The sequence below is a fragment of the Anguilla anguilla genome, chromosome 15, assembly GCF_013347855.1.
Source record: "Anguilla anguilla isolate fAngAng1 chromosome 15, fAngAng1.pri, whole genome shotgun sequence".
In the NCBI taxonomy this organism is placed as follows: Eukaryota; Metazoa; Chordata; class Actinopteri; order Anguilliformes; family Anguillidae; genus Anguilla; species Anguilla anguilla.
Window position 1 is genome coordinate 26,387,429 of NC_049215.1, and position 21,103 is coordinate 26,408,531.

General features: G+C 47.1%; 1 protein-coding gene across 3 annotated transcripts in view; it reads right to left on the reverse strand.

Moving 5' to 3' along the window:
- Positions 1–21,103, reverse strand: part of LOC118214083 (mannosyl-oligosaccharide 1,2-alpha-mannosidase IB-like) — a 101,113-nt gene that overhangs the window by 14,003 nt on the left and 66,007 nt on the right. For all 3 annotated transcript variants that reach the window (XM_035393584.1, XM_035393583.1, XM_035393585.1), the window contains 6 exons: positions 18,785–18,865; positions 14,008–14,102; positions 8,559–8,682; positions 6,549–6,642; positions 1,074–1,189; positions 142–361 (listed from right to left, as the gene is read on the reverse strand). In XM_035393584.1, coding sequence (XP_035249475.1) covers positions 142–361; positions 1,074–1,189; positions 6,549–6,642; positions 8,559–8,682; positions 14,008–14,102; positions 18,785–18,865 — 730 coding nt within the window. The remainder of the gene's footprint in view (positions 1–141; positions 362–1,073; positions 1,190–6,548; positions 6,643–8,558; positions 8,683–14,007; positions 14,103–18,784; positions 18,866–21,103) is intronic.

Sequence of the window (21,103 nt, forward strand, 5' to 3'; positions counted from 1 at the left end):
GTGGCAGGTGTGTGTGTGTGTGTGAGAGTCCTCACCTGTGCGGTCGTAGGACTCGTGGCAGGTGTGTGTGTGTGTGTGTGAGTCCTCACCTGTGCGGTCGTAGGACTCGTGGCAGGTGTGTGTGTGCGCGCGAGTCCTCACCTGTGCGGTCGTAGGACTCGTGGCAGGTGTGGGCGATCTCGGCCCCCAGCTGCAGGTAGTGCCCCGCCTTGTCGTCGGGAGAGCCGTCGGCGCCCAGCGCAAACATGCCTCCGGCGAAACAGGTCAGGTGACCCATCTTGCGCTCCAGGTGGCCGTTCTTCCACTCCCCGATGAAGGTGAGGCCGCTGCTGGACGTGCGGATCAGGTGGTGCTCGATGGCCTGCGTGGGCAACACAGACAGCCCGGAGGGTGAGGAGCCTCACATGCACAGTTTGCACATGTGCAGTGCACGCGTCTGTGACTGCATTCCCACATAAACTTCATCTGATCAACCCTTTAAGGTGTGACATCACAAACATGTGTCTAGAATTTTCTTACCTGAACATTCTAATGCTGATGTCACAATCACTACTGGTGACTGAAAGCAACGGAGTTCTAGAACACTGACTTGGAATTTAGAAAAAAATTTCCAAAGACCAAATCTTCAAAGGGTTAAGCGTGCACACCAATGCAAACTGTTGCAGCCCTGCTCGTCACACAGATTACCCTTCCAGTTCATAAACCTCCCACATAATAACACACAGTGATGAAGTTTACCTGAAAGCACCTTTAACCGCAGTCCCCGCCCACACTGCTAGGCACTTACAGCCTATGAGAGCGGAGTGGTCTCTGGACCAATCGGCTCAGCTCCCCGTACCCCTGTATGGGCTATATCAGCGTCGTCCCCTTGAGAGCGACAGCGTGCTGCAGAGCCAGCTGTGTAAACAGGACGCCGAGCGTGCCGGCCGTAAATCTGCCGACGCCGGCGGCCGCCCCCGGATTTATGCGGCCGCTTAATTACCGCCGTTCGTCCCGCGCCTCCTCCGCGGGCGTCTCCGCGCCGACGCGCCCCGACGAGAGACGGAGACGGAGGCGAAAGGGCCGGCCCTCACCTCTATGGCTTCGTCGTAGGTCTTCCTCGCCTCCACGTCCGTCCGGCCGGACATCAGCCAGGCTTTGAGCAGGTATTCGTAGAAGCTGTCGCCCAGGCCCCCCACCGACGTGTGGTCTGGGGGAGAGAACGATCCACAGCTCTTTAAACAGCCCTGTGGAGCCCTTCACTCTAATTTAGTGCTTCCAGTGCAGCATGCTGCACACACTGAGACCATGGGGGGGGGGGGGATACAGTCCAGTCTACACTGCTTTGCATCAACAAATATCACTGAGGAAAAACTGAGAGGCAGTTGAACATTTTAACTTTTCATGGGAATTTCCACTGCTTTGGTTTAGCAGCATTCAGACGAGCTGAACAGAGACATTTTAAAGGCTCTGGAGGGTATGGGGCTCTGACTGACCCCAATGGTCCAGTACACAGAGAGAACAGGCCCCTGACTGACCCCTAAGAGTCCAGTACACTGAGAAAGCGGGCCCCTGACTGTCCCCTAAGAGTCCAGTACACTGAGAGAGCGGGCCCCTGACTGACCCCTAAGAGTCTGATATACAGAGAGAACGGACCCCTGACTGACCCCTAAGAGTCCAGTACACTGAGAGAACGGGCCCCTGACTGACCCCTAAGAGTCCAGTACACTGAGAGAGCGGGCCCCTGACTGACCCCTAAGAGTCCAGTACACAGAGAGAACGGGCCCCTGACTGTCCCCTAAGAGTCCAGTACATTGAGAGAACGGGCCCCTGACTGACCCCTCAGAGTCCAGTACACTGAGAGAACGGGCGCCTGACTGACCCCTAAGAGTCCAGTACACTGAGAGAATGGGCCCCTGACTGACCCCTAAGAGTCCAGTACACTGAGAGAGCGGGCCCCTGACTGTCCCCTAAGAGTCCAGAACACAGAGAGAATGGGCCCCTGACTGACCCCTAAGAGTCCAGAACACAGAGAGAACGGGCCCCTGACTGTCCCCTAAGAGTCCAGTACACTGAGAGAATGGGCCCCTGACTGACCCCAAGGGTCCAGAACACAGAGAGAACAGGCCCCTGATTGACCCCTAAGAGTCCAGTACACTGAGAGAACGGGCCCCTGACTGTCCCCTAAGAGTCCAGTACACTGAGAGAGCGGGCCCCTGACTGACCCCCACGGGTTTCCAACACTTCTGCTCAAAGGCAGACAGAGCAACGGTTGTACCACTGTTTCTTTCCCTGATGAAGATGTCTTTCACACCGAAAGTTTTATTAATAACTGAATAAAAAATAACTCTCTCTCTCCAGTCTCTCAGGAGAAAAGTCGATGCTCTGAAAGCACACAGAGCGAGTATTTATAATAATTCTCATTAACGATGACCAAACGCTCCTACCATCTGGTGATGGGCACGCTCATATTTAAACAGATGTGAAGCAGCAAATATCGATGCCTCACTCCCGCTGGCCCAGAACGGGGCAAATGAAATCAGAAAGAAGCCTGGCTTGTTAACAGGCACGGCAGAACATTCAATTTGATCTTGGGAATCCTCATATGACAGTGAAAAATGCCTGATGCTTCGCTAGGCTGCTCTGACATTTTCCTGGAGCCCTTTAAAAGTTTGAGAGGTGGGTGGTAAAGGGGGGGGGGGGGGGGGCTGGAACAAAATGTTATTTCATTGTCATTGGAACATGGTCATTTTGCTGAGAACTGAATCCTTTTTCCCCTTTATTCATAATAAAGAAGAAATTCAGGGACTCAAAGGAGCCGTGTCTGCCAATTCTTTAATCGCGCACCCTCTGCTAACTTCCTGCGAATCAGTAGCAGATAACGAAGTTATTATCAGTCATTTTAACCACAGGGGATTAAACGCTTTTCCTAAACAGAATGCTATTGGAAGTACGACAGAATTTATTTTACTGATTTTACTTGGCTCAGGAAAATGCGATTAGTACCCATGTAATTTGTACGGTGCTCTAAATGTGATGTCATCTTAAAAGAACCACCACCTCTAACCAACTAGCTGCTACCAGAAACCTAAACCAATAAATGTGGTGCCGTGCATATGCGTAGCATACTGAGCACTGCAGAATTTATCATAAGCATTTTCATTTAATCTGCGATGGATTGGAGACCTGTCCAGGGTATATTCCTGCCTCACGCCCAATGCATGCTGGGATAGACTCCAGCTCCCTTGCAACCCTGACCAGGAATAAGCATGATTAAACAATGGATGGAAAGATGGATGGATTTTAATTTAGTCTTCCATTTGAAAGAGAACACATTTCCGTATGCTGACAGATAAAATTCTCAATGTCTGACAGGTAAAAGAAAAAGAACCTAAACGGAGGGGAAGGTGTGAGATGAGATGCTTGGATGTCCTTGCTGTATGGGACACTAAGAGAAGTTAATCTACAAGATTACATCAGTCAGTCATTCCTGTAATGGAGTTTTTTTTTAAATAGTTTATTAGTTTATATTATACATATAGAGAGAGTGAGAAAGACAGAAAGAGTGAAAGAGAGAGATGCAGATATGCACAGATCTATTACCATGAGCTACAGTGCTGCCATTAAGGCTCTTATCTATCAAGCTCCATTTAGAAAGGTATGAAGGGCCCCCACTTGAAACTCTTTCAATATATCACTCACCATGTCCTCATTTTACCCATTTGTATATTTTATCTGTACGTGTACACTGTTTAAAGTACAGACATGAATAAAATATTTCAATTTCTATTGCAATTTAAGCAGTTTAAGCAGACTTTTTAAAAACACTTTTTGGTCTCCTTTATTGTAGAGGACAAAAAAAAAAGAAGAAAACGAGATCACAATTATCACAAACAGCCACTCACAGACACAAACAGAGCAAGAGGGGGAAAAAAAGAGTAAAAATAAATAAAATAAGAAAAAATAAACGGACAGTCAGTCTGTAAGATTACACCAGTCATTCATAAGAACCGGATGAACCCAAAGAGAGGCAGCGCCAGCTCGACCGAACCCCCTCAGTCTGACTCACACGGGGCCGTGATATTCTGCCAGTGAAATTGCGAGAGAGCACAAGATCACACAGAACGGAGAGAGGAATAAAGATAGATGTGTGCGACACTGAGGTCCGCGTGTGACGGTCAGGTCCGTCAGACATTAGCCAGCGTGACTGCGATTCCACGTTTGATGGGGCTGGAAAACATCAATTTTATTCCCTGGCTACTAGCTCTAAAACAAACACGCTATGAGTCAAAGCGAAAGACTGCCCAGATACTGTTATTGCAGCTGAAGAGACACAACGCACATCCAAGCAGCAGACTATTTGTGACACTGTCCCTCCTGTAACAAAGTTTTTAATAGTTAATTAGGTTATGTTATCTGGGTTCAGGGGTGTCCAACCCCACAGCCAGAGGGCCACGGTGTCCACAGGTTTTTGTGACTTTTTTTCAACTGCCAATTTAGCCTTGAAACACTCCTTAGCCAATCAATGACCTAAATTAATCACTTGAGTTCCGGAACACACCGAAAAATCAGCAGCCGCTGTGGCTCTCCGCGAATTGAACCTGACCCCTCCTCAGTAGTCTAATCAAAGTTCCTAACTCCTGGGTGAGCTCCACATTGTCTCCAGTGTTTAGTCTACATAATACGCTGCCAAAAAAACTATCTAAATATTAGACGCCCGCTTGATATAATAACCTCCAGGGGACAGCCGCGATATGTGCTCTGATCATAATCTGACTTAGGGCTGTTTGGACTCCTGCTCCTGATCTCCGGGAGACACTGTCGTGCCACAGCAGTCCCATCATAGATAATAATGGCAACAGCGGTACCACTTTGCCAGCACAGCAAAGTTTCTGCCAATGAGGTCGAAAACAATACACATGAGAGAGAGAGAGAGAGACAGAGAGAGAGAGAGACTGACTATCATAATGTCACAGAAGAGGGAGACTTCTTTGCTATTACACTATATTCTCAGTCACATATCACATATACCTATCCCAGCATTTCGTTTTACAGACCCATTTGTAAGCTTCAAGCTTTCCACACAACATGCCATTTTGATGATAATTATATTCATCACCATCGAGGTGGATGTGTTTTGAAGGAAGGTAGCGTGACAGCCACTTGATTATCTGTGCTCAACGCTGGCCTTGTCAGGTCCACGTACAGCCTGAACGCCTCCTCATTAACGCTCTGTTTATCCATCATTAAGCCCTGACCACATCCATTTTTCCTTTTTCACTTAGAGATCATTCTGTGTTTCTATAACCACAAATGAGGTTTCAGACACGTACGTATTGTAGCCATTTGGAGATAACATGACCGGTTAAGCAGACTTGGGCATGCCACTCCAGAGACAAAGCTCACTGCAGGAATTCACACGGCTCTCCTGACTGCCTTCAACACCTTCTGTATTGGCCTGTTTTTAACACAAGCCTGAAAATGAAATACCCAAAATAAAATGGTTACTATTCTTAAACCCTTTCGACTACAGGCATAATCCAAGTCTCTTCTGAAAGGTAACCCGTGGGAGTTTGTTTTCCAAGAGTCAGAATTACTCTAAATATTTCAGAAAGTAACAGAAGCTCACACAAAATGGAAGTTTTTTCATTTGAAAATGGACAACATAATTATACTAATTCAATTTCAAACTCCATTCATAGAGACACTCCTTTTAATGTCAATGAACATCGCAGCCAAGTGTACATCTGCTGTAAAAGATGGCCAATCGCATCGCATGTATTATTACACTGTAGCAATCAAGTACCTCTTCATCCACACACAACGGCTTATTTACAGTAATTCCTTTGACATTTAGTTAAAGGGGGGTTGAGACACAGCCTTGCCTCTCCAACTCAACGAGATACGATTTCAAAATCTCAGGCAACAAGCAGTCAGGTACCATTCACTGTCTAAAGGTATGGGTATCACAACTGACTCTTATCTCTCAGTACATATTTTTGATTAGAACCCTTTTTAATAACTGGAATATTGCAAAACATGGACTTTTCCTTTGTACGGTGTTGGGTCTATAAATACAGATTTTACAGGAGATGTGTTTCGGCTTGTGCCTTTAATCCCTTTCTGAGAACACCGAAACTAACCTGTCAAAAAAATCTTGACATTCATAGTGCATTTATTTATACAGTCATTCACAATTGAATAATGTGTTCATTTATACCACCCGTCACACCACAAACAACTCTGTGACAGAAATGAATGGATTTGTGACAGTGACTCCTGAAGAGATCCTGATATTTAGGTTCGGTGGCAAAATACTCCTCCCTGTCAGAGCCTTTTAAATCATTGCCCAATGCCTCTTTTCCTCTTCTAGCCAATCGGCATTAAGCACTGACGAGGCCCTGTGATCTGACACCGAATCACATGACTTTGCAGAATTGCAGTTTGCAGGCTAAACTCCAAAAACATGGAGACCCAAGTTCAGGTGGGGGCACCGTTTGGCAGGGGCGTACATGTGATGGTGTGCATGCTGTGGGTGTATAAAAAGGGGCGGATGACGGGACACTCACGCTGTCCCCAGCGGCCGGTCCGAGGGTTCAGGTAATTGGGGTACAGCCCGTTGGGTCGTTCCATTTTGGCCAGCAGCTTACGAATGTGCATCACCTGTTGAGAGCCAGAACATAAACAGGGTCAAGATGGCAGGACACAGGGACCCAGCAGAGCCAGTCTAACAATACAGTTAGCTAACCCACCCATACACAGTGTACAGTTTACACTATAAATGTCTCCAGCCGCCATAGCACACAGAAAACCTCTTATAGCAAATGTGTGATGATAAGAAGGGTGGAGCTTGATTAGTCTTTGGATGGGAAAACCATGTTTCTTTTGGGAGAGGTATTTATTAGTCAGTAGGATGCAATATAACCCAGTGCCCCAGCAGAGTGATGGGGGCATAGAGCTGTTGAGGATGCTGTACTTGGAATAGTACTTGAACAGAGGTCCTGGCTCTGCATCTGATTGGCTACACAGCCCACTTTGATTCCCACCAATGACCACTCAATTATAGTCTGGGCATCCCGAGCCAGGTCTCACAGAGACATCGGCTTAAATGAACCGGAAAATAACTGCCTCCTTTTCCCTTCATGATGTGGTCTCATTCTCTCCTCACAATCCTCTCCTCTCCCCACCTCTCCTCTCCTCTCCCATCCCCACCCATCCTCTCCTCTCTTCTCCCCTCCCCTCACTGACTTTGTTCCTGTACTTAGTGAATTTCAGCTTCTCTCACTGACTGCACTGTATGCCTCTCTCCTTCTATTGATCATACTGTAACCCCCCCCCCCCCCCCACCTCCTAACAGAAGACCATCTCCTCCCCCCTGGCAGTGTGAGACAGACACCCAGCGAGAGTTCTGGGTTCTGGGCTCTCCACGGCTTTGTGTCCACATCCACCCGTCTGCATTGATCGCACCTGTTGCATCACACCCCTTCAGGCGTAGCCGTGGAAACTGTCAGAGAAATTTAGAACCTTTCCTCTGACGGGGGATGCCCCGCCCATGGTGACACCGCACCGCTATCGCAAATGCAATTCACATTTTCAATATTTACACACTCCACTCAATCATCTCTCAACATTTTTTAGTGGTTGTGCATATCCAACATTGTGACAGTTTCCCTCGGAAAAATGTGTGAAATCTATCAGGAGGAGTAACATTCTGCTGACCCAATTAAAATAGCTCTGCATTCATTTCATTTCGTCATAACCAGACCAGCCGTTACGGTTATCCATCGCAATTTGAACTGCTGCCATCTCCTCTATCTATCTCTTACTCATTTCTACTGTGTTTAACATAACAGCCATTGAATCCCTTGCACATGGGTTCCCAATCCTATCTGAAAAGGGCCAGTGTGGGAGCAGGTTTCAGCCCAGCACTACAACACTTGATTTAGCTGGCTAACTAAACGTGGTCTTCAATCAAGACATCGATAAGTATAATCGGGCATCTTAGTGCTGGACTGCAGCAAAAACGTGCACCCACACCGGCCCTTTTCAAATGAGACTGGACACCCCTGCCATAGCATCATGGAGCACAGCAATAGGTAAATAACCTGCTGGAACAGTCAAACATCAGAGGCATGAACTCATGGCCCCCAACACATTTCACCTACATCTACTCGCTTGTCTTTCGTTTGGAATGCCAATCCCAGCACTCTATTGGGTGCAACCCCCTGACTCCCATGCTGTGACTGGCTGAGGTGAAACAGAAGCTAATGGGGCAGGGGGACAATGAACCAATGGCCAGAGGGTGATGGCTACAGATCCCTCTCAACAAATTCCCTGAACTCTCAACATAATTCCATTAGGCAGACACCGGTGGATAATATTTTGCTAGCTGTATGAAGAAATTTGCCTTGAATCACATTTCACACATTCACAATGATAAAAATAAACAGTTGAAAGACATAAAAGTTTCATATGTATACAAATACATATATTCACACTCACTAAATTAAACAGGTAATGATGACGAAACATCCCCAGCAGACTATTAAAAAGGACAACAGTGGTCATTACCCACTCACCTTCTGATAGTAGACCGGATTTCCAGTCAGGTACGTCAGGTGAACAAACTCCATGTGGAGGGTCCCAAACTCGGCAAGGATACTGCTACCAGCCGACGCCCAGCCCCAGTTCCGACCCACACCGCTAGTTACAGACAGGGAGAGAGAAAATACACATCCTGCTTCAGCAACAATAAATATACATGGCCAAGGATTTAAATTACCAGCCACGAGGCCATGTAGACAAAAAAGGAGACAAGCAGTTCTCATGGGAAGAGGACATGTGTGTGTGTTATTATTATAAGAGATAAAAAATTAAATATATTTTTTACAACACACATCTTGTTATTAGACTCTGAGTACTTCAAATCCTAGGCTGTATCCCGGAGAAATAAATCCATTTAATATATTTCACTGTCCCGAAAAAGCAAATAAATGAATAAATACAAACAAACAAAACAGCAAAACAAAGTGTTTTTCATAAACCTGAGAACTGGGAAAAGATGAGGGAGAAAAGCTGGGGTCGCCTGTCCCTAAGAGAGGATTTCTGAGGAAGAGCAGCAGCCAGATCAGCAGCCAGCCAGACGATCAGCACTCCATATGCATATAAAATGCTAAAGTGAGTTTCACGCTTATACTATGTGTGCATGTGTGGGTGTGTGTGTATGTGTGTGTGTGTGTGTGTGTGTGAAACAACAGAGAAAGCAAGGAGAGAAAGAGAAAACAAGAGAATGAGCATCACAATGAATAAGCGTGGGCATTTGTTTGTGGAAGTGTGTGAGTGAGAAACAGGGAGAGAGTGATAGAGAGAGAGAGAGAGAGAGGAGAGACAGAGAAGCAGAGAAAGGGGGAGAGAGAGGAGGGAGCGAGAGGGAGAGACGAGAGACAGAGAGGAGGGAGAGAGAGGGAGGGAGAGGGAGACAGAGTGAAGGGGAGAGAGAGAGGTAGGGAGGGGGAGACAGAGAAAAGGGGAGAGAGAGAGGGAGCGAGAGAGAAGGAGGGAGAGAGAGAGGTAGGGAGGGGGAGACAGAGAGAAGGGGAGAGAGAGAGAGAGAGAGAGGGAGGGGAAGACAGAGAGAGAGAGGCTGCTGTATTGGTAATTTCCCTACTCCCTGGGGGACTGAACAGTTCTCTGTTAGCCCTGGAGAGTTATTTCCTTACAAAAGAGATCACATCAATCCCAGTAACACAGCCTGCAGCACTGCATCCAGGTGCAGTATTTCAGCCGTTCCATGTCCATTCACAAAACCCCTCAAAGGGCCCGCTTGACCCTAACAAACAACGCAAACATGGTTTCACCACGGAAACCAGCACGATTCTTTAGTCTGTCCGGGGCTCGCTGAACAAGCTGAGCTCTAAGGATGACCTCTGTCTTAAGCCATCGTTAAAAACTGCTAGCCTAGCATCTGGGCCATCGTTGGCTCGGGTGCCATGTGTCGCTGCCTGCGGTTCTGAAAGCGGTTGCCAGGTACGATGGCTTGCTGACGTGGCTTCTTAAACAAAAAAAAGAAAGAAAGAAAAGAAAAATCCCCCCTTTCAGTTTTTCCCCACATAGAAGCCAGTGTCCTTAGTCTTTAATCTTGTCGGCTTGGAACAATGAAACAACTTCATGGCAAAGGACCCAGTCCAATATCACTGATGTGAGAGTGAGTGAGTGTATGAGAGAGAGAGAAAGAGAGATGCACAGATATGCACAGATCTATTACCATGAGCTACAGTGCTGCCATTAAGGCTCTTATCTATCAAGCTCCATTTAGAAAGATATGAAGGGCCCCCACTCGAAACACTTTCAATATATCACTCAACATGAGGATTCTACCCATATATATTGTGGCAGACACATTTTATCTGTATATCTACACTGTTTAAAGTACAGACATGAATTGAATTTTTTTTTATTGCAATTAAAACAGTTCAATGTCCAAAAATAGTCTCGAATTGTAAAATGTAACAACCAAGCAATCAATCAGATTAAAAAAGAAAACCATTTTATATTAAGATTTTTAGATTTTTACACACCAGTAGCCAACCGCCGAGCATATTCGTGGCATTCCTCCTACAAGCGAAGTCAAATGAGGCTCTGAAAGTGCCCACCATCGCTGCTGCGGAGGTTTCCGCAGACGTGCTGCACTTACAGGTTGCTTCTCCTTGACTAACCTTTCAAATTCCTCCCAAACAAGCTTGATGGGGTTCCAGTTTTGGAGACTGGTGTTATGTTTAAGCACGCCCTCCCGTTCTCTTTGCCTCTGGTGGTTCCGAATGCATGCTTTAGGTCACCATCTTGCTGCATGATGAATGGCTGACCAATTAATCGTACACCCAACAGCACAGTGCACTGCTGAAAAATGTTGGTTCGGGACACCAGAACGAGGAAAACACCCTCACACCGTGCCGGTACGTCCTCCATGCTTGACCACTGGTGTTACTCACCGAAGACCCCGTCTTTCACTGATTTTGTGGCATACAAAAACCCTTCAAGAGGAACCAAAGATCAGAATTTTGGATTCATCAGTCCTGTTTCCATTCTTTCGCAGTTCAATTACTCAGCCCAAGCAGGCAAGCAAGTTTCACCAACTCAGCAACGGCCTTCTCACTGCTACTTCACCTCTCAAACGCGTGGCACGGGGTCTCCTCTTCACAGTTGATAACGAGACTCGTTTGCGTCGGTCAGCGTTCAGCTGTGCTTTAAGAGTGTGGTGCTGTCAGCTGCACGTCAGGCAAGCTGTTGACCCTCAGAAACTTGCCCTCTGATTTCCATGTGGCTTGGGGACGGCCAGTCCTCCTCCGGTCTGAATTCCCTCCAGCTTCAACTTGACTTTTGATGGCGTATGAAACAGTGTTAACTGACTCCTTGACATTCTTATCAGTTTCTCTGTATGAAAGTCCCAAAGGGTAACAATGGCTTATTTTTTTTGACAGCTGGCCTTTTCTTGGCATTATGGTCGTGGTATACTATTCCTAAAGTTAAGATAATGCCCTTCTAATACTTTTCAGAGGATTAAATCTTCAGTACGTTCGAACTTTCAAACCTTTATTGTACTTCTCTTGTAGAAAAATGGTAAGAATTAATTCACCTGTTTTTATAGCCACAAATGACTTTTTAATGAACTCCAAAATTTAGATCCCTCTCCTGTGATGTAAAAGATTATTTTTATCTTCTGACTATTTACTTCTTACCTTGTGTCATTGTACCTGTACTGTATATATCCAGTAGAGGACAAACGTCTCTCCACTGCCATAACGAGACTGCTACCGTAACGAGAAGCGTGACAGAAGCGGTCACATAACTCCTAAGTAGTCACTAGAAAAAGTTACTTTCTGATGAAAAATGTCATCACAAAACACAGGGTTGTTCTGTCCACAAAATATAGAGCTGGCTAAGACAGCCTGTGCCCTTGTTCTGAAAATGTCATTTTATGTGCTACTAGCACCTTGACATGAAGGCTCTGCGATTTATGCTGACCGCGAGCATCTGACCATTAAATAAAGTACTGCAATAATAAATGATATACGCGTACTGACAGAGACAATCGAATAACTCAATGCATAAATCATGTTTTGGCCAAGGGATTAAGGGAATATTCACTCAAAATCTCTTAAGCGAAAGAACAAAAGAAAAACCACGCTTCATGTTGAAGCCCCATGTTGAAGCTCCATGTTAGAGCTCCAAGCTTGGAATACAGCTCACACAAAACGGCTTGATCGTCTCTTCCTGCCACTTCCTGCCTGTCATGTACCACCTTTAACACAGAGTGTTACACAACGACATTCAACATGAACACAGCATGTCATTACACCAGCCTCTTATTGCCGTCCTTGCTTGGGATTTACGCACATTTCTATAAACCTTCTGGAAAATCCAACTTAAACCACCCAAAAGCAGGACGAGCTGGTTCGAGCAGCGTTTTCGACACTTTATGTGTTTTCATTCACCAGCTGACCAGCCTATACAGTCAGCCAGTCCATCAGTTGACCACCAGCTTAACCAGCTTTGCCCAGCTAGAGACCTGCTTTTGTCAAGCTATGACCAGACAGAAGTATCAAAAACCCAGCTTAAACCACCTTAAACCAGCTTAGACTCCCAGCTGGTCATAGCTAGAATTTTCAGTCAACTAAGCTTGAGCACCATTCCACGTACTGTCAATCTTTTGACCGTTCCTTTCTTTTCAGCTGTCTGCAATGGTTTAATTATGCAATATTCATTAAATTTGAATGGATTATTTTGACAGTTACATTAAGCGGAAAGAAATATTTAGCTGAATTAAAGTTTTAATTGGAAATGCCTAAGAGGAATTTCAATGAAGGGGAAAACAAACAGGATGCAGTAAACAGGATCATGAAAACAAACATGATGCGTGAGAGACAGAGAGAGAGAGAGAGAGAGGGAGAGAGAGGAGGCGAGAGAGAGAGAGAGAGGGAGAAGGAGAGGAGGCGAGAGAGAGACAGACAGGCTTAGGCTTGCTCCTGTGGGGGTTTAGGCTAGGGTTGTCAGTGAAACGTATTGTGACAACTGTTTCTGAAATGTGTTATATAAATAAATATAGATTTGATTTGACAGAAAGAGAGAGAGAGAGAGAGAGAGAAAGAGAGACCGCACGTGTTTGGACACTGACACATTTTTTGTTGTTTTGGCTCTGTACTCCAGCACATTGGGCTTGAAATGAAACAATGAGATGTGAGGTTAAAGTGCAGACTGTCAGCTTTAATTTCAGGGTATTTTAATCCATATCAGGTGACCTGCGCAGGAATGACAGCAGAAAGAAAGAAAGAACAGAAAGACGACTGGTAGTAGTGGCAGAGTGTGCTGTAGCAGAGAAGGTCTTTTCTAAAACTAAAGGACACCATTCATTTCCCCAACATGTAGAGTGTGTTCCTTCCGCCTGCATGTTTTTGTTTCTGCAAATATCAAGTTCAATGAAGGATAAAAGCTCCCTCCAGCAAATTCTGTCATTTAGGCCCCGCTGGTATTCCTAGGGATGTAATAAAATAAGGTGGCTCTCCAGTGGGAAAACTCCCCACTCAATGATAAGCATGTAGCCCTTGTACTGAGTAAGAAGGCCTGGCTCCAGCACAGATGCAGGACTCTGATGATGAACTACACCATCCTGGCTCTGCAGGCCCAAAACTACACATTGAGCTTTAAGCCACTTATCCTCTGCACACAACCGGGAGCCACTTAAATGACCAGATTCCAAAGAAGCACACGGTTCACTTTGACCAATGAGAGCAGATAACACACGGAACGGCACGTCAGTCCATTTTCACACAAAACGAGCAGCACCGGGCTTCTCACACGAGTGGTTTGTTTTTCAGTGGCGCGAGCCAGGCTGCAGCTTCGTTCCGGCGCTTTCTCCGGTAAATCACCCCGCGGCGCGCCTAAGAGAGAGACGAACCGACCGCGAAGCGCCACGTCGTCCCGCCAGAACGCGGCGGCGTGCGGTCACCTGGGAAGGAGAGGGCGCCCGCTTACCTCTTCAGGTTCACCATGGCCCAGGGGATGCCCGTCGGGGTGTTGAATGCGGGCAGGAGCTTCTCGGCCAGCTGGACCGCCTTCACCTTAAACACCTACAGCAGCGGAGAGGAGAGAGGAGAGAGGGGAGTCGCTTCCTAAATCAGTGAGGTCTCGTCCACTGTACGACGGCATCAAGGGAAAAAGGGTTAGCTGCTTACAGCATAAGACTCTATGGAGCAGTGCTATCAGTATTAGCTTAGCCTCACTGTATTAACCAGGAATGACAACCGAGAACTCAATTCTTTAGTAGTGATGACTGGGTGAATCTAAGTGAGAGCCTTGGTGGGGGGGGGGGGGGGTGATGGAGGTGGTGAACATGCCACATGAAAAAACATGTCCGTCCTCCTAATGAAGAAGCACTCCCAGAATTCATTGCTCTCTTTGCTCTAACCTTGGCTTGTCAGGAAATGTTTGCTTAAAACATGAGAACCGCATGATAAACTTTTACATGCATGAATAAAGCCCCAGGCTGTAACCTGGTGAGGCTCTTGATTTCCCAGCTCATGAATGTTTGAGGTGGATCTGGGACTAACTGTTCCAATATGGGCCCTAATGACTACTCACAGAATACATAAAAATAATAAAAAGTACACGAAACAGACACAAAAACTAATAAGTGCTCAATCCCTCAAAGGAGGAGACAGAAAAATGGAGGAAGGTATTTAATATTTGTCTTAAAAGAACAACGATGCTGTGTGTTATAAAAGTAAAAATAGCACCAGCTTCCATAAAGCCCATAAACAGGTCACCGGTCCTGATTCTTTCCTTGAAAACACGGCCTCCTCCAAAAAAACCATAGAAATCATGTGGCGTCAATGCGGGCTTGCTTAAATAACAGAAATTACAGTAGATACAGGAGGGTGGCTATGAGTGTGTGTGTGTGTGTGTATGTGTGTGCATGTGCATTTGTGTTTGTGTGTGTGTGACTGACTGTGTCAGTGTGAGTATGTGTGCGCGTGTGTGTGTGTGTGTGTGTTAGTGTGTGTGTGACTGACTGTGTCAGTGTGAGTATGTGTGTATGTGTTTGTGTGTGTGTGACTGACTGTGTCAGTGTGAGTATGTGTGCGTGTGTGTGTGTGTGTGTGTGTGTGTGTGTTAGTGTGTGTGTGTGCATGACTGAGTGTGGGTATGTGTGTGTTCCCTCAGGTCTGTCCAGTCAGTCATAATGAATAAAGTGATTTGAGACGGGCAGCCTGCGGCAGTAAAGCTCCTAACGGTCTGGTGCAGGGGCCCTCAGAGATATTTGCTGATGCGAACTGGATTGGATGACTGATGCTCTCAGTCAGTGACTTACGTTATCAGTGAGCGACTGACACTCTCAGTGAATGACTGACACTCTCAGTGACTCACTGGCATTATCAGCGAGTGACTGATACTCTCAGTTAGCGACTGACACACTCAGTCAGTGACTGCAATGTGAGATCTTCTCCTGAACTGAACTCTGGAAAGGGCTCTGCACACATCTGAGCTGTAATACCCACTAATGATACAGTGCAGCAACGAGGGCTGGGGAAGGGCTCACACATCTTAAGACAGCCTGCCAGTACTTATCAAACTGACTGTCCTTCTGCCCATCACAACTCACACACTGTGTGTGTGTATGTATGTGTGTGTACTTGTAGCATGTGTGTGTTTGTGCGAATGCAGCATGTGTGTGTGTGTGTGTGCGTGTGCGCATGTGTACGCGCACGTGTGTGTGTACGTGTGTGTACGAACACAGCGTATTTGTGTGTGTGTGTGTGTGTGTACGAACACAGCGTGTTTGTGTGTGTGTGTGTACTCGTGTAATTGGCCTCAATCTGCCAGTCATAATGAATGCATTGATCTGAGGTCTGGATGCCGGCTGCAGCGAAGCTCCTAATAGGCTGGCGCAGTGGCCCTCGGAGATGTTTGTGCACAGCCAGCCTTCTGATGTCATCTGACACTGCCCCTCGCCCGGGTAAAGTCTGCTTGCTAAATGAAAAATATCACAGAGTGACTGACAATTTCAATGGGTAACACACGCTCGCGCAGAGTAACTGACACTCTCACCAGGTAACTGACCGTCTTACTGAGTGACTGACACTCACTGGGTAACTGACACTCTCACTGGGTAACTGACACGCTCACTGGGTGACTGTTGCTGGATGAATGACACTCATTGATTGACAGTACCACTGTCCCTAGGTGCAACTGCTTGATGATGCTGATTGATGTTCTATTTGAGTGGCAAAACTGTCACAATGGACCCATAACACATAGAATTGATAAATAAAAGAAATGATGCTCATTTTCCCTGAATAAATGCACAGCACATATTATTCCATTCAAAAACTATAAGCAACAGCATATGTCAAATAGGTAAATATAAACTACACAAGCATGAAGGACAGATCAATATTAACCAGCAAGCATGATCCGTGATAAAGTAATCGTTATCTGAGCACCTTTATATTAAACTCTCACTTTAAGGATTGGGGGGGGGTGATAAAAATATAAAGAGCGTGAGGGAGCGAGGAATAAATGTGCATTACACTAAAACAAAAACAGTTTAGTAAACACACTCATCAAGTCCATCAGATCAGTAAACAATCATTTAAGTGAAAATGTCAGGAGACAGTCCAACCGCAGAGGAGATTACCATCCGGAAACCACATCTCAAAAGAATGGAGAAAAGGACAGCTGTTGAATTCATTTGAGCTGAGGTTAGCCTCTCTCTCTCTTTCTCTCTCTGCCTCTCTGTCGCTCTGTCTCTCTCTACCTTTATCACTATCTCTCTCTCTCTGATTTTTTGATCAAAAATAAGAAATTCTCTCTCTCAGCATCACACCCTTCTCTTTTTGAGCTTTGAGGCGTTCGCCTCTCCCTCTTCTCTCTTTTGTTCACAGCAAGAAACCTGATAGGCTTTTAAAAGCAATCCTCACGTCTAGCCCACACTTAACAGGTACAGAAGCCTGCCACATGTTAGCCTTCTGGGAGGAGTGTCACGTGGACCCAAACTCATTATCAGTCCCTCACACTGCCTATCCCAACGTGCACACTCCCGTTCCCCACAGCGTTTACACTGTACAACGTTCAACATAATCCTGCAGCTACAGAGAACACGGGAAACGATGTCAATCCTGTTCTGTGCTGCACGTGGGACGCTCTCTCTGCCTGTCCGTCCATCTGTCCGTCATGCTGTTGAGTACGTAACTGGGAACTGTCCGAGCAGTGCGGTCGCTGTGGGTGCTGTAGTGTTCTGGGGTGCATGTGGGATGCTTGCTCTGCCTGCCTGTCTGTCTGTCCGTCTGTAGCCCTCATGTTGTGGGTTGTGTGAGTAACAGGGACCTGTTTGAGCAGTGCGGTCGCTGTGGGTGCTGTAGTGTTCTGGGGTGCATGTGGGATGCGTGCTCTGCCTGCCTGTCTGTCCGTCTGTAGCCCTCATGTTGTGGGTTGTGTGAGTAACAGGGACCTGCTTGAGCAGTGCAGTCGCATTTGGCATTTTGGCCATCACAAGCTTTTTGTTTTAGCAGCTGCACCGTCCCCTGCATTCCTGAACCCCTGCATCCCTGGACGGGACCGGCTGGGCCCGGAGGGTGTCCGAATCTGCGCTGCGTCCGAGGCGACGGGTCCTCCAGATGTTTATTGGCCGCAGAACTGTTTACCGCGAGGAGTTACGGCAATGCTGCTCTCTCGCCGCGGTGACCATGGCAGCGGCGGAAACAAGACCAGATGCACGGCGAGAGAGGAGGGAGGCAGGACACCGCGACGGTAAACATCATCAATCACGCCGAGCGCTCGCCGCGTGAATATTCAACACCCCCGCCCGGAGACCCGCCCCCAGGGATGCACCGAAGAGGGCTCTCAGAGGGCAGAGATAAGCCACAGGGACAACCAACCCCCCCCCAAAAGGCCGGTGGAGTCTGCTCTATAATTTACGCAGAGCGGCCCGGGAGAGGGGTGGAGCGCGAGGCTGATCTGATCGAGTCAAAGGAAGCGTCTGCGGCCGTACGGAGGAGCTAGCGATGCGCGTGCGGAACTTCGTTTCCCTCCTAAACCGCTTTGCGTTTTCGAGCCCCCCCGTCACAGCGGGAGCGGGGGCGGGCGGCGGTGGAGATTCCTCTCTCCGGGCCGGGCTGAAACGAGCCCATCCAAGCGAGACTTCCCGCTCGGCTGCCGGAACCGGCCTGCTGATAACTGGGAATTCCGGCACGTTAATTTGCAGACTTTTATTAGGATCGTTTCAAGGACACGTATAGAGGAAGTCAGTGAAGAGTATAAATCAGAACCTGCAGAACACGGCTAGAATTTTTATTGTATTTATTTATTATTAAACCGAGAACTAAACTGATATAGAACAGGTGAAGGAAAATGCTTCTCGAACTCAACAGCTTCCTTTGACCGGAGCGCTCTCACCACTGCCACCGTTAGGGGGAATGCTGTGAACGGGCCTATGGTACAGAGTAACAATGAGCAGTGAGATGATCTGTGCAAATTGAGTTCTCCCTTTCAATTTGGATCCATTTGCACCAGTCTCTCACTGTGACCTGGGATGAGTCATCTGATGGGTGCACACTCACATCCATTCATCAACCGACTCAAAGACCAACTCTGGGGCATTATGGGTAGCATAATGGCCAGGGAACTGGTGTAAGAGCAAGGCTGCGTGTTAGGTACCGAGGCAGGGAACCAAACACACACCCTTGAGAAGGGTACTTAACCTGAATTGGTTCGGCACATATGGAGAGAAATAACAACGGGAAAAAGCTCCTACCTCCTGTCCTGATAAATAATAGGCTGCCAGAAGACCACCGATGAAGCGGATGTTGACCTCGAAGACGGAAACCTCCACATTCTGCAGGAAAAGAAAGAAATGGCATCGGGGTGAGCGGACCATTAGCAACAGAACAGCAGGACATGACCTCATAACGAAAGCCTGTCGCTGCACTCTGTATTATGGCATTAATAAACAGTTACTGAAGGCAGAGAACAGAAGAAAGATGGAGATAATGGCGGTGAGCAGCGAGCACTGAAAACCTGGTCTGCAAGGGCAGCTTTAAAAGGGTGAGGAGGCACAGTAAACACAGAGCTTTATGTGAAATGTGAAATACTCGGACAGCGACATGTTCCGGAACATTCTGCACAAACCGGGAGTTCATACACAAAAAGCCAAACAGCCTCCGAAAGGTGGGGGGGGGGGGGGGGGGGGGGGGGTGGCGGGGCCAAGAGCTTTCCAGGCCTTACATACTGTAGGTGATTCATTCCAACCAATCGTGTACAGACAGTTTTCTGTGCCATTCTTTCTATTGGTGGGGATGACAAGGACATGGCACATTAAAAATCCCACCTTTTTGTATAAACAAATAAATAAATGAACAAACATGAATTCTGCGATCGATCGAAAGCTTCTCTGTGGCACGCGCAGAAGGACGGGCCACAAACGGACGGGTGGGCCAAACACCAAGCGCAGGATGAACACTGACCGAGCCTCAGAGCCACACTTTAACTGCCACGTCTCCCGGTGCCATAAATCCCCGTACTGGGGAGAGGGAGGGAGGGAGGGATGGAGGGAGAGAGAGAGAGCGAGAGCGAGAGCGAGAGAGAGAGAGAGAGAGAGAGAGAGAGAGAGAGAGAGAGAGAGAGAGAGAGAGAGAGAGAGAGAGAGAGAGATAGGGAGAGAGAGAGAGAGAGAGAGAGAGAGAGAGAGAGAGAGAGAGAGAGAGAGAGAGAGAGAGAGAGAGAGAGAGAGAGAGAGAGAGAGAGAGAGAGAGAGAGAGAGAGAGAGAGAGAGGGGCAGGCTTTTGGACAACCTCCGTCCGTCCCGCTGTCTGTCTGATATAAGGTGGGAACTGTTAAAACAAGGCCTACCCTGGGCCATCCATCACCCTGTCAGATTGAGTGAGCGCTTAGCGTGCGGTTTAGCAGAGAGATACAGACAGACGTAATAAAACTCTTCTGCTCGTTCAGCGCACCGCGATACAGCTCGGTTCCCTCACACGCATTCCCTCTGTTCGCGTCTCGTTGACCGATCCGTGTTTTTACGACTTCGCTGTCGTCGCGTCAAGTTCAAAACATTAAAATGTAATCGCGCTCCGAGCATAAAACAACCGGTGCACAAACCCCAGGCTGAGGGGAAAGGAAGAGGAGCAATACTCCGGTGTTGCTATCTGCCACCTTTCCCACGGTTTTACCGTGTAACAGTTCTGATGAAAAAACACTTCTCTCTGCTATTTTCCAAACCTTGTTGTAATTTCTGAAAGCCTCAATTAGCAGCGTGTAGAAGACTTACTCAGCAAGCGTAAGGTTTGCGAAGACTGTCGTTTAACCATTATGATTAAGGTTCATTAAGCATGTGTGTTTTACTCAGTGTGTGTGTGTGTGTGTGTGTGTGCATGCATGTGCGTGTGTGTGTGTGTGTGTGTGTGCATGCATGTGCGTGTGTGTGCGTGTGTGTGAGCACGGCTCTATGCTAACATTTTCCCAAGGAGCACATGTGCTTGTAAGTTTAGCAGCACACTAATACATGTGGTCCTAATTATTTTTCCAGTTAGCACGCATCTATTTTCTGGAGCAAATTTGGAGTTCACTCAGATCTCGTGCGTATGGTTTACTCAGTGTGTACACAGTGTACAGAGTGGGGTTAAGGGTCAGCCACTTTCTAGGGTTTACGAGATGCATGCTCTCACCATGTGTACAATGTCCCATATGTGTTATTTACTCAGTGTGTGTGTGTGTGTGTGTGTGTGTGTATATGTAGGTGTGTGTGTGTGTTATTTACTCAGTGTGCGTGTGTGTGTGTGTGTATGTAGGCGTGTGTGTGTGTGTACGCGTGTTATTTACTCAGCAGGTGTGTGTGTGTGTATGTAGGTGTGTGTGTGTGTGTTATTTACTCAGTGTACGTGTGTGTGTGTGTGTATGTAGGCGACGAATAAACTAAAACAAAAACGTGATTCTGAAACACGCGGGGACAATCACACACGTGGCCGCTTCCTGTCACCGGCCGGCAGGGGCTTCTGGGATATCTGAGCTGACTGGGATATCTGATATCCGGCTGTCTACTGATCTGAACTGAATTGCGTTTTGATCTCGTGGC